Source organism: Crocodylus porosus, unplaced genomic scaffold, assembly GCF_001723895.1.
Source record: "Crocodylus porosus isolate Cpor-Errol unplaced genomic scaffold, CroPor_comp1, whole genome shotgun sequence".
NCBI classification, from domain to species: Eukaryota; Metazoa; Chordata; order Crocodylia; family Crocodylidae; genus Crocodylus; species Crocodylus porosus.
In genome coordinates, this window is record NW_017728923.1 from 15,002,886 (window position 1) to 15,018,901 (window position 16,016).

General features: G+C 40.3%; 1 protein-coding gene across 1 annotated transcript in view; it reads left to right on the forward strand.

Moving 5' to 3' along the window:
• The window catches only part of ATF7IP2 (activating transcription factor 7 interacting protein 2), a 53,334-nt gene extending 51,281 nt beyond the window's left edge, over positions 1-2,053 (forward strand). The window contains exon 11 of the mRNA XM_019540094.1: positions 288-2,053. Within this exon, the coding sequence (XP_019395639.1) occupies positions 288-716 (429 nt within the window). The 3' untranslated portion in view covers positions 717-2,053. The remainder of the gene's footprint in view (positions 1-287) is intronic.
• Positions 2,054-16,016: the final 13,963 nt, after the last annotated feature.

Below are 16,016 nucleotides of genomic sequence, written 5' to 3' on the forward strand. Positions count from 1 at the left end.
GGTCATTTGATCCCAGTATTCTTTCCTGCCATGGCAGGGGGTCCGACTAGATGATCTGCTCAGGTCCCTTCCGACCCTACAAACTATGAAACTATAATTAACATATAATCAGAATGAAAAAGCAGAGAAAAATGATGATCCTTTTAAAGAAAACAAATTCACAAAATAGCTTTGTTTTTACCATAGTATTCTTATCCTCATAGTCCTTCTAAGAAATGTTGGACTGGTACATATCTCATGTGAAACTACAGCATTCTTTATTAAGTGTTTATTTTTATGCTTCCTAGGCTCTTGAACATTTTTCCCATCTTCCTCCATTTCCAAGAATACCTCCATATCCAAAACTTACGGATGAATTCAAAGACACTCCTCCTCCTCAGAAGCCTGAACTAAAATTGGCTCAGGTACAAAATCCAGCAGGTATTGCACTTTCATGGACTGTTACAGAAATTGATCCCAAGTGTGCACCTATAGAGAGTTATCATTTGTTCCTGTTCCATGAAAGCTCTAATCACAGAACTGTATCACAATGGAAGAAAATAGGAGAAATAAAGGCTTTACCCCTGCCAATGGCTTGTTCTTTATCCCAGTTCACAGTATTAAAGAAGTACTATTTTACTATACAGGCAAAAGATGTTTGTGGACGCTATGGACCATTTTGTGATATACAATCAATTACTTTGTTTCCTTTGGAAACCTTAACAAAAGATTTATAATCTACCTCAATAACTATATTATGCAGTTGTTTCCATTTAAAGTATTATATTTTTACTTATCAATAATTCAGGGCCAAAGGATTAATAATGCTATGAATGGTATTCACTCAGGCTCTTTCCTAACTGTCACGTGTATTATTACTTATTTATATTATGGATTTTGTTCTTAAAATCTTCCAAACATGTTTTGAGAATCTTGAAAATGAAGGGGGTTTTGGTAGGGTTTTTTTTGTTGACTGCAGGTCTGTATTTCAGTTATTGTATATTTTGATCCCTTATTTCCATTGCTTTCAAAGATGATAATTATGAACTGAATATACTTAGAAAAACTAGAATAAAAGTTAATATGATAAATTTGGGGGTTTTGATGATACTTGTAAATCATGAGATGCGAAATCTAACATATGACAGTACTGGGAGTTTTGCTTTTTTCCTTTTTTGTGTATCTGGAAAAACGGGATTTGTTGTGTTCTTTCTCCTTCACTAAATAACACAAGCTTACAAGAATTAAAACTTTTCTGATACTGATTTAATTCAGATAGTAATACAGTACTAGCCTCCAGTATATGAATCCTCTGACAACTGCTTGTACCTGTGAATATTGCTGTGATTCAAGTAATGTTATTTCAGTATTACCACTCACTTAAGGTTATTTAATCAGTCTGCTGACTACTGAAACTTTTAGGGAAACTCGGTTATAACAAAAAAAAATAGAATAAGATTTTTGTTTTCATGCACCTAAAGTAGGGGTCGGCAACCTTTGGGGGGGTAACGGGCTAAATAACACTGTTCACTGGCCTTGACTCAACACTTCTGACCCAACCGTTCTCATAACCACCACAGCCACTTCTCCTAGCCACTGCTGTGCATGTTAGTTCTCTCCCCTGTTACTACTTCAGAAGTTTTGTCCTACTCACTCGCCCTCCAACTGAAATTGCTGTCAATATCTAAGCTTCATGAGCAGGATAAAATGCTTTATGGGCTGGATCCTGCTCGTAGGCTGTAAGTTGCCAATCCCTGTTTTAAAGCAAGAACAAAGCTCTTGGGGGAAAGTCACTTAAATTGATTATATAAATACGTATTTTCTGCTGCTGTATAAATATTCCCATATTTGTGCCTTCCGACTGTTAGTGGCTACACTTGCTTTTAGGTGCCACCACAAACCACTCAGTTATAGTACCATGATACTTATCAACATTTTTATATTACAAAGAGGTAGGTTACACATTTATTAAAGATTGTTCCTGAACATTAACTTACAAAATGATTAAAGTGTCATAGCAGTTGCCTTTCCAATTGTGTAAATATTTATAATAAAAGTGAATTGAGAGTGATAAGTGCAATGTATTCTGTTAAGCAAAGGTGTAAAGAATTGAGTGATAGTCTGATTCATTTAATTTTAACAGATCTGACAAAATGAAGGCTGAAGAGGGGATATGTGTGCTGCCCATGGGACAGCAATGGGAGAGAAAGATCACCTCATAAGGAAAAACAGAAAACCACTAAACCTAAAGGATGAAACTGGCACAATGACATATGGGTATTAAAAAAGTCATGAGCAAATTTAGGCTAGAAATTGAAATAAGATTCCTAACTATTTAGAGCAGTGAGGCTTTTGAACAGCCTTCCAATCCTAATAATGTAAGCAAAAAAATAACTATTTTTAAAGATGGTACTTTATAAATGGATAAAGTGATACTGGTAGACTGTAGTCGATGATCCCTTAGGTCACTTCCAGTTCTGTGTTCAGTTCTCTGGAGAAGGATGTTTCAGGAGTCCAAAACTACCATACAGTTTCAGAATCTGGTACCTATAATAACTTCTACATTTGATAGCATCAGCTTCTGTGGAAGAGACACTGTTTGATTATTCTGTTTGACATCCTCGGAACCCATCCTCACTGCAAGATCATTCTACCGGTATTAGAAGTGCTTTTACAACCAGCCAAACCAGTATGATCAAATTCAATTGAGAATCTGCTACGTTTAAAGAGCCCAAGAAATGTTACCAGCTACACTATTTACATCTATCATTTTTATATTCTCTTCTCCAAATTTTCTGACAGTGGTTCCAGTGTCCAACTTACAAAAAGTTAGTTTGGTTTATTTTCTTTCATCTGCTAGAACAGTGATTCTCAACCAGGGTGATGCAGCAGCACCCTGGAGTGCCCTCAGATCCTTTCTGTAGCATGACTCCTTAGATAAGAAGTGTAATATGTGACACGAGGTAGTATCCCTGTCCCACTTACCACCAGCGATGGACTATTTTAATAACCAAAATATAATTAGGACAAGAGAATCTTTAAAAATAGCGCAAGGAAGATTTAAAAGAAGCCTGTAGCCCATCCTAAGATCAGGGATTAGATCTCGATCATGCCTAACTTGCTGGTGAAGTCTTGGTTCATAAACCTGGGCTTCTCCTGCACCAGCAGGATGAAACTAAGTGGCTGACTGTCAGTTGGGGCTGGGAACCAAACCAGTCCCTGGTCCCAATTGATAATCAGCTGGGTACACAGGGAGCCTGGCACTAAGCTGTCTCAGTCTAATGCCAGCCTCTCTGTACACCCATATGCTGTCCAGCTGCACACAGGACTTGATGGGCTCCCCACACACAGAGAGCCTGGCAGCAGCCTGCAGCAGCCTGGAGCTAGACTTACTATGCACGTCAAGCTATCAAGCCTCATACACCACTCAGTACTGGGAGCCCGACACCAAGACTGTGGACCAACGCTGGGCTCCCTGTGTGGGGAGTCATCAAACCTCATGCCACCCAACTGGGTGGCACACGGGATTTTGACATGGGTTCTGAACACACATCCAGTTTAAGCCCTAATACAAATGTGCCACAAGTTGCACATTATGTGGAATAACTTTGTGGCTTGTTTACTGCATCATCATGCCTTAATTGACTTAGCATGCATAGTCTCATTAGTATTTAAGATGCAATTAACCCATACCCAGTTTTGAAAAAGGGGGAACAAAATGAAATCTAAAAACTTTCACAGAATGAAATCTCTGCCATATTTGACAGTCATATAGAATAAATGCATGTTGCTCTTTAAGATGGCTATGAAAAAAAAGGCAGAGCATCACAAAATTCTCAGGATGTAGTGAATTTAATTGACATACAACAACTTCCAGGGTACACTGATAGATTTGGCTAGATAGTTGTAATACAGAGAAGGTATGGATTAATGGTCAGAAGCTGAAGGAAGTGGGAAGAAAAATGGGGCTTACCAAGCAGGATAAAGCCAAATCCAATGTAAAGGTGATGTGTTTGGATGAGGTTATCCAGTCATTGATAATTGACCTCAACAAGTTAATGTATATATTTAGAAGCATTAATTTAGTAAATAGTTTGATGAAAGAGAAAATTTAAGGCACATACACAGATGAGAAATGCTTGCTACTTTTTTCTGTAGTGGACTTTTAGCTTCAAATTAATATTAAGAAAAGTCAATCTTCAGACACATGAGACCATTATATGACATCTACTGTTTTATATCATGTAGTATCCAGAGACTTACAAAGAAAGAAAAATTACTTATCCCTTTGAAAATAAAGTATGACAAATTCTGGGGCCAATAAAGGAGAGTGATACATGTAGAAGGTCTAATAAAGAATGGCACAATGTCTTTGAAGAGTCTATTATAGTAAAAATAGTAAAATCCTAATGTTTTCAGTGGGCAAGGTCTTCGGTTAGAATGATGGCACTCTGATCAACTAAGCAGCTGTTGGAAAGCTCTTCCTATGGCATTCAGGCTTGCGGTAAATCAAGAAGAAGATGGAATAATAATGCTGAGTAGAGCTACATAATACTCATGCCAAAAGATTCACCCCTTTCCTGCCCACTCTTCCTGTTGTATCCCAGGTTTCCTTATACTGTGGAGTAGAGGTTTCCTAGGAATCTTTCCTCAATAGATCTAACACTGCAGCCTGAATGGGACAGAGGCTGAATAGCAGGGCTGTGAGAAGCTTTAGTCCCTAATTCGATTCGGCGAAAATTCGATCCAGTTCAGTGGCTGAATCTCTGAAACCTTATCGAATCAGGAGACCCTTTAATCTCTCCAAATCAAATTGAAACCCTCCGAATCGATTCAGAAAGATTCAGCAATTCAGATATAGACAGAGCTTTAAATGTTCTTTCTACATACCTCAAGGTAGCAGGTGGCTCATGAATGCTGCGATGGTGGGCAGATGGAGCATCCCACAGGAATGCAGGGGACTCCCCAGCGCACTTGGCAGTAGACCTGGATGTGGACAAGAAGTAATTCCGGTCCACTTCCAGGTCTGCCGTGGAGCACACGTCGCCTCCCCCCAACCCCGTGCTCCCCCAGCTCAGCGACTGGTGCCTCCTGGGTCTGGGGGGGCACCTGGGGTCCCCCTGCAGCTGACCTACTGAGCCAGGGAGGCACGGGGGGGGGCCCCCAGCATGCTCGGCGACAGACCCGGAAGTGGACCAGAAATACCAGAGTGCCATCAAGCACTCAGCCTCCCCCGCCCCCCCCCCAGCTCCTCTGGGATGCTCTGTCCACCCCAGCATCACAACATTCACAAACTGAGCCTGGTATCTCGAGGTATGTAGAAAAAACTTAAGGCTGTGTCTATGGCCAAATCGCTGATTCTCTGAATCAGCATTGAATCTTCAGATTCAGCTGAATCAAATAGGGGACAGTGATCCAAATCAACTAATTGAATCACTGCCCCGATTCGGACCGCATCCGAATCAAATACAGCCCATTTTGCACACCCCTACTGAACAGCAACCATGTGAAGTGAAGCAACCATGATGGTAGAGCAGGGGCTCCTCTTAGCTCTGATCCAGGGGAGTTTTGCAGTCACTAGAAGAAGCTTGGTGATTCACTTGAGTTCAGGATGTGGGTGGCAACAAACAATTAGAGAAAAACAGATCTGGAACTTGCTTAAAAGATGTGGCCCATGTTGTGCATGCTGCTCTGACACCAAACTTACATCCTTATTTGTGGAACAGAGGAACTAACACATAGTCATGGGGTCCTGACATGGGGTGACGGTAATGACTGCAAAAATTTGATGTGCGGAAGTGAATGTTCATGGATCTCTGCAAGGAAGTTGTTCCAAACCTTCAGTACCAAAGTGCATGGTGAAGGAGCCTATACCTGTGCAGAAGATGGTTGCATTGGCTCTCTAGAAATTGACTATATCACACGACTACAGGTGAGTTGTTTTGTCCCTGATGGGTAGTAAGGGGAGGATCACTGAAGTGTTGATTTATCTGCTGAGTTGCATGTTTATTTGATTGTGGCTTTCTGTTCTAGCCATTTTGGAGTAATTGAATATCAACGTTATAGATTTTACAGATTACAACCTGTGATTGTATTTCAGAAAAATCTTTTTGCAAAACTGTATCTTGCCTGCATTACAACTGAGCAGTGCCAACAGAGCTTTGTTTAAACTTCAAAACACGAATGACTTGACATGGCTGTGGTCAGACCAGACAATCATGAATAACAACTAACTATTTAAAAAATATATGTAAATCAAGCTGCTGTTTCAACCCAACCAAACCAGAACAAAATAGAACTAAAGAGCACTATGAAAAACTTTAAGTCTAGGAAATGAATCCAGTTATCAGTAATAATACCTGCTACCTGCATTCCCCCACTTGTTTGGGAGGAGGGTTGTCCTCCCTTACCTTGCCTACATAGCACAGTACAGGTTTGTTCCTATAAGAAAAAGATCATCTGCTTCATCTCCTGCAGTTCATCATTGCATGTAGGAGAGGTTGGAGGAGCAGGGACCTGATGAGGTCCTGACAGGTGATTGACATCTTGGAGCAATGTGGTTTGTTCTTGCACAGTAATTGGTTGAGACGTATACCTGCAATGGCGGTAATACAGTGGAGATGGAGATTAAGACATCTGTTCTACTAAGCAATGCATCATGTCTGCTTTAAAAAAAAAAGCCAGTAGGGATGCACAGGAGCTTTCTAAAAGCCTAGAGACTGCACTACTTATAAATGAATGTTGTTAGTTACAAAGGTGGTCCAGCAAGGTGGTCCCTATCAACTAACTTGGTGCTGCATGAAAAATTCACCAGTTTCACTTCCCAGGATTTGGTAAATAACATCCTAAGTAGCTGGTGCTTGAGTAGTAGTCACAAACTATTCTCTTTCCACTTCCTGGATACTGAATCTTCACTCTGGAATGGGGAGAAGAACTATTTCAACTTTATTTTTGAAGGCTTCACTGATAAATCCCAGCAAAATCTGTGACCAGTTGGTAAGAATGTTGACAGAAAACATTGTCTACAACCGCTCCCTGGACAGCTTTCAGAGAGATTGACTAGCATAGGCAACATAGGATTTTGCTTTCAACATTTAGCTTCTGTCCAACAAAAGGTTCCAGATGCCTCATGACTAGTAATCTCATTATGGTGAACCCTTATGCTTTGATGTACCTGGAACTTGTGGGTTTGTGATGGACTTGCACAAGGACAGATGGGCATAGATATTTGCAGGGTGGACAGGGTTGGGCTTGATCATGGGCAGGTGTCTTAACTATTATTTCAGATGTATCCTATGTTCTTAAATTGACAGATGCTTTGTTTGAATCAGTATCATTTTGAGATAATTGATGTGTTAAGAGCACGTTGAACAGATATTCAGTTCTGACTGCTGCAGGCCTGTGGGGAAGAACTGACTCAATTCTTGTGGAGTTCACAGTCTCTTATCTTGAGAGAAGATGGCATGCACGCACATTGTTCCTGTTGGCACTAGGTTTATGACCCAGATACCTTGTTCCGGGTGGACCCGAGCCCTCAGGCTGACCACGACCTCTCCATTCATAGATTTCATAGACATTAGGGCTGGAAGGGACATCACAAGATCATCAGGGCAGGAAGTCAGCTGGGGTCAGATCACTCCCGCAAGATAAGCATCCAAGCATTTCTTAAAAGTATCCAGAATAGGTGCTTGCACCACTTCTGGGGCCACTCTATTCCAGACTCTGGAGACTTGGACAATAAATAAGTTTTTCCTTATGTCCAGTCTAAAAAGGTCTTCCAGCAGCCTCTGATCATTAGACCTTGTCTTCCCTTGGAGTGCCCTGGTGAACAGACAGACATTCTCCCAGTTCCTGATGCACACCCCTTATACACTTACAGGCTGCCAAGTCACTCCTGAGCCTTTGCTTCTCCAGGTTGAAGAGTCCCATGCCTCTCAGCCTCTCCTCATAAGACCTGTTCTCTTGAACTTTAATCATGCATGTGCCTCTCCTCTGAACTCTCTCAAGCTTCTCCACATCCTTTTTAAAGTGTGGAGCCCAGAATTAGATGCAGTACTCCAACTGTGGCCTCACCAAGGCCAAGTAAAGTGAGAAGATGACTTCTTAGATCTTGCTTGCAATGCATTGGTAAATGCAAGCCAGAGTTTTATTTTCTTTGCCGGCTGCAGCTTTCCTTTGGCAGCTCATATTCATCTTGTGGTCAATCATGACCCCCCAAGTCTCTTTTGGTCGTGGTGCTAGTTGAATGTAGCACTGCTGAGCCTATAAGTATGATGTGGGTTTTTTCTCCTGAGGTGGTGCACCTTTCATTTCTCCATGTTGAATGTCATCGGGTTTTTATCCACCCACCTTTTATCAGCCTGAATTGTCAGTGTATCCTCTAGCATGACCACACTTCCCCATAATTTGGTGTCATCTGCGAACTTAGCCAATCCGCTTCTGCCACTTAAATCCAGATCATTCGATAATAGGCATTGATACACAGTGATAGCAGATAAGAATAATGTAAACAATTCTATATTTACCAGTCCCAGGGCTGTCATCAGAGGGAAGATACTTCTGGCCAGTACACAAGCTTCACTGAGGTTCTCTCTTGAATACCAGATGTCAGCAGCCTGGAGGATGGAAGCTGAGCCACCTCCCCTCTCCCCCTCCCTCAGTGGGGTAGGTGAGACAGGCTGGTGATGTGCCCTCTGTCCATGGTGGCCTCAGGTTCCCTTCTCAGGGACCCTTTGCTGCTCTGAAATCCCTCCTTTTGTATTCTTTCCCCCTTCTGATCGCTCTTCATCTCTGGGCGTCACTGATGGGTCTCTCTGTGGTTGTCATACTATCCACGTTCTGTCCTGTCAGCATATTCATTTGTTTTACAAACCCATCACATGCACACATCCTAATATGGTTCTTTCCAGTGTCGTCCATCTACCAAAACCAGAAGTCCCAAGGGTTCTGTACTTGGGTGCTGTGACCTGGCACCAGTGCTGCAGAGTCCCATATCTCTGTTACAGAAACAGTGTGGTACTGCTTGCTGCTTGCCTGTGTGAGACACAATAGACCTCGAAGAAACTTTGTCACAAACAGGGTTTTTAGACATCAGTTAACCCTTGCTGTTGCTCTGGACCATTGTTCTAATACATGTATACTTTACCTACGTGCCAGTTCCCAAAAGCAAACCTCTACGTATCATTTTCTAGCCATCAGTTACCAGTGAGCTGTTCCTTGCTGTTGAAAATACTGCTACATATTAAATTGTACTTAAACTTCTTTGACTAGTATTTTTAAAATTACAACTTTTGAAATCTGATTTTATTAGTTCACTTTTGACACGTTTGTTACTAAATTCTGTTTGAATTCATAAATTCCCTGGCAATGGACAAAATAGATTATGCTGAGATTTACCCCCCCAAAATCCGTGCCCCCCCAGGAGTTTGTCATGTTAGGTGCTTGAGTCCCAATTCATTTCAGTACAAGTTTACTACCTAACTCCTATAGGCTAATTGGGAAAAAAAATCTTGGTTTTATTATTGCATGTATCACTTGCCATTGATACACTCCATCACATTAATTCATGCAGACTATATTAAGGGGGCAGTATTACTATTCTGTATCTGTTGCTCCCATACAAAGTGATGGAACAACACTCTTTAAAGACAGCTATGTTAGGGTAACTTGTCACATTTCGCTTTAGTTGCATCTTCTTAAGTGGTGAATTATACTATTATTTGAACTTTCCTTTTATATTCAGCTTTATTTAACCATTGCTTAAGTTTTTGTATAGCCTCATTTGAACTTTTCTTTTGCATTTTGTATCTGCACTGTCTGCTAATAGCCTTGAGCTTGCTTTTACAGGAACCTTATGCTCCAGCATTATCAACATAGGCATGTATAGTGTAAGCCTTGTTACTAGCTCAAATTAAGTGAACTTGACACTAACCAACTAAATCAGAGGGATCAGAGACATGATGGGATATCTTAATGATGGGCGATAAGAGGGGACTGACTGGACAGTGCCCAATTGCAGAGCCCTTGGAATTTCCAGAGTTGTTGGACAGAGCAAATTAAGAGTCCAGGGTATCCACAACTTAAAGTGGTAAAAGACCAAATTAAGATGTGTGCATGTGATGGGCTTGTTGGAACAAAAGAATATGCCGACAGGATACAAACATGAACAATATAACGACCACAGGGAAACCAATCAACAGTACCCAGCAACGAAGAGTCATCAGAGGAGTAAGGTTAAAGAAAAAGCATAAAAGGGGGGCAACAAGAAAGTTGGGTGTGTGTCGTCCAACAACATCTGGAATGAAAAACAGCCATTACCCACAGATGATCACCTTCTGCTTTCAGGAACTGGCCACCTTTTCTGTGAAGTGAAGTAACAACTGAGATTGGGTGAGACCATTGGACTAGGTGTTTCTCTCGTTCTCTCTCTCTTTCTCACTCTAAAAACTATTAATACATTTAATGTGTCAATACAGTTAGATTTTAGTTAAGTTGAATGGTGTGAGGCATATTCTGTGTTCATGCTGGGTTGATTATGCTTTAACAATCCTTTAGCACCATAGGTGCGTAACAGCTTCACCGTCAGTGTACAGTGAAAGGAGCAGTTTCAGGAGCTCCTGATGAAGACCATACTATCAAAGCCAATCCATAGCACCCCATTAAAGACAACCATGCAGATCCTCCAACTTATCAAGAGGTTATTAAGACCATTAAGCAGAACAACAAAACAAGTGGCTGTGATGGAATACCAGCTGAAATTTATAAATAAGGAGAAAAAAGCTCTCTCACCAATTACATATTGCTATTATGAAAATGTGAAAACAAGAGCTGATTAACCCGTAACTTAAGAGATGCCAGAATTGTTACCATATCCAAGAAAGGAGATTGATCAGATTGTAGCAGTTATCATGGCATTGCACTCCTGTCCATAGCTAGGAAGATCCTTGCTCACATTCTCCTCAAGAGACTCACTTTCCTGGCTGAGAAGAGTCTACCAGAGTCCCAAGGTGGTTTCAGACCACTCAGCAGTACAATGGATATGATCTTCACTGCTAGACAACTGCAGGAGAAGTGCTGCAAGCAACATGAGATCTTTACATGGCCTTCATTGACCTGGCTAAGGCCTTTGATTCAATCAACAGAGGCCCTATGGAAAATCTTGATGAGACTTGGATGTCCGCTAAAATTTGTTAACATTATCAGACTTCTTCACAATAACATAACAGCCACTGTCCTAAGTAATGGCTTGGAAATGGACCCCTTCACTACTAGAAATTGACTCAATCCAGGATATATGATTGCAGCAGCACTCTTTTCCATCTCCATTTACTCTAATGTAAAATGACCCTGAACATAAGAAGACCCTGGATAATTAGCTTGTATATATGGAAAACATACATTTGTTATCATTTTCCGGGTATAGAATCTAGATATTGGAGGGTTGTCTTGAATCCCTGCCTGTGCCCTCTCACTGCTACAGCAAGGAAAGTAATGGCTGGGGGCAGGTAGCCCCTTCACCCTCTGCCCCACCTACTTCTTTCCCTTGAAGACTTCCTGCCCTGCACCTCCCACCCCAGCTTCCCACAGCTTCTGCCTCTTCCCCCACCACTGTTCCCCAGCCTCTGCCTCTGCCTCTTCCCCAACCCCAACCCTTGTTGTCAGACACTGCTCAGACAGCTCCATCCCAGAAATAGCATGTGGAAGTTCAGCCCTTGCCTGGCCATGCAGCAATGCCAGCACTGCTGACTGGCCTGGAAGGCAATTCATCAGTTTCAGTGCTGCTGATTGTCTGGGTTGGGGAAGAAGTTTCAATGTGCTCTATGCCCAGGAGAGACCCCAGTCTGAGCTGCAGCCAAGCTGTGCTTGACAGTAGGGAAGGAAGGGGGCTACAGTCAGAAATACAGCAGCTGCTTGCTGCACCCCCTGCCCCTTTCCTCCCCCTGGCTTCTTATGTGAATATAAGACAAGGGGCTTTTTCCCATGCTGACTGGTGGGGGGGTGGGACCTCATCTTCTATTCAAGTAAATAATGTATATTGCAGGTACTCTGCATCTTGTTGCTGATGGAATTCCATCTGGAGTTAGCATCCAGGATCACATAACTGCTTGACATTAAAGACATTTCCATTTATCTTCAAAATCCAAGATAACCAACCTGTCCTTTACTGATCTTCAATATGCTGATGATTATCATGTGTGCCCACTCAACTGAAGAGCTCCGGGTCATTCTTGACTACTTCTGTGAAGTATATGAAATACTTGGACTCACTGTGAATTTCAGGAAAGCCAAGATCCTTTGCCAACCCAAACTAACCAGCTGCTGCTCCACATATTAGAGGTCAATCTTTGAAGAATGTTGAGCATCTTCCCAACCAGGGTAGCCACCTTTCTCAAAAAGTAAACATAGACTCTGATATTCAATACTGGAAAAAACTACCAGTGCTTTGGAAATCTCTAAAATAATGTCCTCAATGATGGAGATACCAGGGCCCAAACCAAACTTCTCTTCTAGCATACTATTGTCATTCCTACTCTGTTGTAGGCATGTGAAACCTGGACAATATTATAGATGTATAATAAGCATATTATGCATTCTGTTATTTCTCCATGTATTTGTCACCAGATTTGTCCTGTATATGAAGTTTGACCATAAATTAGCACTAGTTCTATATGCATACTAATAGGATTGTAGGAAAGTAGGGCTGGAAGGTCATCCAATGCTTTGATCTCCTCTGGTTGCCAATTTGTTTCCAACCTAATTTTATGATGATGACTGATCTATTCATCCCAATATGGTTTAGCGTTTACCTATGAGAGGCTGCTTCTTTTCTACAGGCTCCTGCTACTCTAGAGAGACTTGAACCGGAGTCTATTTCATGTAAAAAGGAATTATCTGTAGACGGTTTTCTGGTAGAATCCCTGCTTTTGAAAATGTTACTATCTTGGTCTTGTATGGCCCAAACTTTGGTCTTTGGGATGTATAATGAGAAGGTGCATTTGTTTTGGCTATGCTGACACTGAAATCATTCAGAGAATACCCAAGCAACCGAAATTGAAACTTTATGAGCACTTGTGGAAAATATTCTTGGGTTTTAAATAGACTGTGAAGAGTGATCAAAGCATGGGATAGATTCTCAATGTTAACTATCATAAGTCAAAAATGGGGGAGCTGCGGGTGATCATCCCTCCATTTTTGTAGGGAAAACACTTATTCATGCTCAGATAGGCCTCTAATTTTAGGAATTCAAAAATGGCTTTCTAACTACACAGTACCCCTCAAAAGCATGAAAAACCTGACAGATAACATTCTACTTAGCTCAAATCTTGAGGAGCTTAAACCATTCAATAGCAACTGCTGTGGGACCTGTACATCAGACAGTGACACTCAACAATTCTGGACTCAAGGCAATCCTCCAAAACTTTTACTAATTGAGTGGCACTCGATTACAAAAACTAATTTGCATATTACAATGCCTACCTCCTTGCAGAGGGGCTGGGCAGTAAGAGTGGGTGATTCTTCAGGCAGGGACAAGCCTAAACCTGGCTTACTGCTTAGCTTACCTGTTTATCTCCATACACATCGTGGCTTTCTGGTTGAGAATCACTGGCTTAGTTATTCAGTAAGCTAAAACTTTCTGATTCTGCACATATCAAATTACCAACCAACATTCTTCCTATCCTAATAAAGATCTCTCAGAGGAACTTGAGAGTGATTAATTACACTTCATGTAGAATTACTTAAGTGTTTGTCTCAGTGTTGTATAAATGAATCCAGACCTTTAGGACAGTGTGGGACTGTCAAATGCATCAAGTCCGCTGTTACAGTACAATAATTTTGTTTTAACTTTATTTTCATGTACAGTTTCAGAATATATAAAGCATAGAAAACAAAATATTTTAAAGGCACATTAGGTAGAAAGAATATTCTAAAATCGTGGTTGTTCTGTTTTCCTAGATCAAACTTTTCTTGGCATTTCCTTCTGAGTATACAAAAGGTTCACACTTACTCTATAATATAGCATTATGTATACACTGCTCTTTGTGTTTAGAATGACACACATAAGATATTTGTGTGTGTGTGTATATGCATACACACACACACAAATATATGTATGTGTGTGTGTGTGTATATATATATATATATATATATATATGTAAGTGTGTGTGTGTATAAACATTATGCATGTGTCCTCACACATGTACACACAATCCTATGTCCAGAAGGAAATCTTTTCCCTCTTAATTAAAGCAGTAGAGTATATTATGTATGTATGTATAATATACTCTACTGCTTTAATTAAGAGGAAAAAGATTTCCTTCTGGACATAGGATTGTGTGTACATGTGTGAGGACACATATGCATAATGTATATTAAATATTCAAACTACTTTATGATCATTAATTCTAGTAGTATGTCTATCCTGCAAATAATCAGTCAATGGCAATTTTTTTGTCTTGAGAACTTTAGAAAAATATTGGACTTTTATCTATAAAACACTTAAATACTTTTGACCAAGGATTTGGTTTATCATTCTGTTAGCTCATTTCATTGTGTTTCATGTAATATGCAAGCCAGAATAGCAAATGACTGGTAGACAATCTACTTTAAACCTTGCCTTATAGCGTGTCACTTTTTCAAAACAAAATCTGTTCTTTTGTACTTAATTATTCCATTATTAAAATTAAGATTTTGGAACTGAAATATATGTCTTTGAAATTAAAAAAATGTTACATTATAAAACCAAGTGGTAACTTCAGAAATTTAGAACATATTTCCAAGGGGGGAAAATTTGATAAAAGAACCAGTAAAGTCATGTTACAATGGCAGGAAGGCATTCCACGTTGACTACTTTTTCCATCTAAATACCTCCTATCTACCAAGCAAGTAGGTTTTTTCCCTGGCCTATAACAATACTACAGCAGTTCCCATGTTTTTGTGGACAGACCTCTAAAAGCCACAACACTCTATACAGACTAATCTATCATCCTCTAAATCACTCCTAGCCAAATCCATTTTTAGCATGTAAGCCTATTATCATAGTATAAAATTTGATACCACAAATGTATTTAAATATCAGAAAATCCCTAAGTAATTATTTGAGGAATTCTGTCAACCAAGTCATTAGCTAAACAGAACTAAATGGCTTAGGTAAATGCCACCCTCACTTAATGAGTAGGAGTATTTTAGGTTCATGTAAACATTCACAAAGGACTATAAAATGCCAGTATAAATCATTTGCAAAAAGTAATACCAAAAAGCTAGTTTTTGAAGACAAATGACATTTTGCCTTGTCATTAAGTCATTTTATATCAGATTTTAAGGGTGGGAAATACTTCAGGCAGATTTGTCCAACAAAATCTAAATTTGCTATTGGTTAGCCACAAATTCATTTTTTTAAAATGGTAAGTCCTTAAATATTGAGAAGTAAATGTTATGGTAAAGCAAGAGTTACTTGTTAGATAAAACTAGACATGAATGAGATTTAAAAGCAGTTTTTTTGCATTTGCAAAATTTGCCTATATTTCTACTAGTTTGAGATCCCAGACCCAAACTGTGCAGTAAAATTTACTGGTAACTTACACTATTTAAGGCTTTGAATGCCTGAATGTAAGAAGGACAACCCAAGTTTTAGAGTACAAAAAGTAAATGTCATTTTTTTAAAATTAATTTTTTGAAAAGTTTTTCATTTGCCTTTTTACTATTCATTTGAAATGGTATGAAAGTCCCATTGTAATTTAAATATTCTGGATGTTTTAAACAGGGGGAGTCAACCAGTGACATGGGCAGCCTGCACGTGTGGCATGTGGCAGATCAGGGAAGGGACAGGCAGCATAGCAACAGGTGGGGCAGGAAGTTGAAGCTAGAGCAGATCAGGCAAGGAGCCCAGGACAGGAAGCAGAAAACAGGAGACTTGGGCAGGGAGCATACAGTAAGAAGCAGAAAGCAGAGAAGGAGATCAGAGTGGCACTCAAAAGATGCAAAGTTAATTTGTGGCACACCTGCCAGAACGGTAGGCCCCCACTATTTTGGAACTTCCA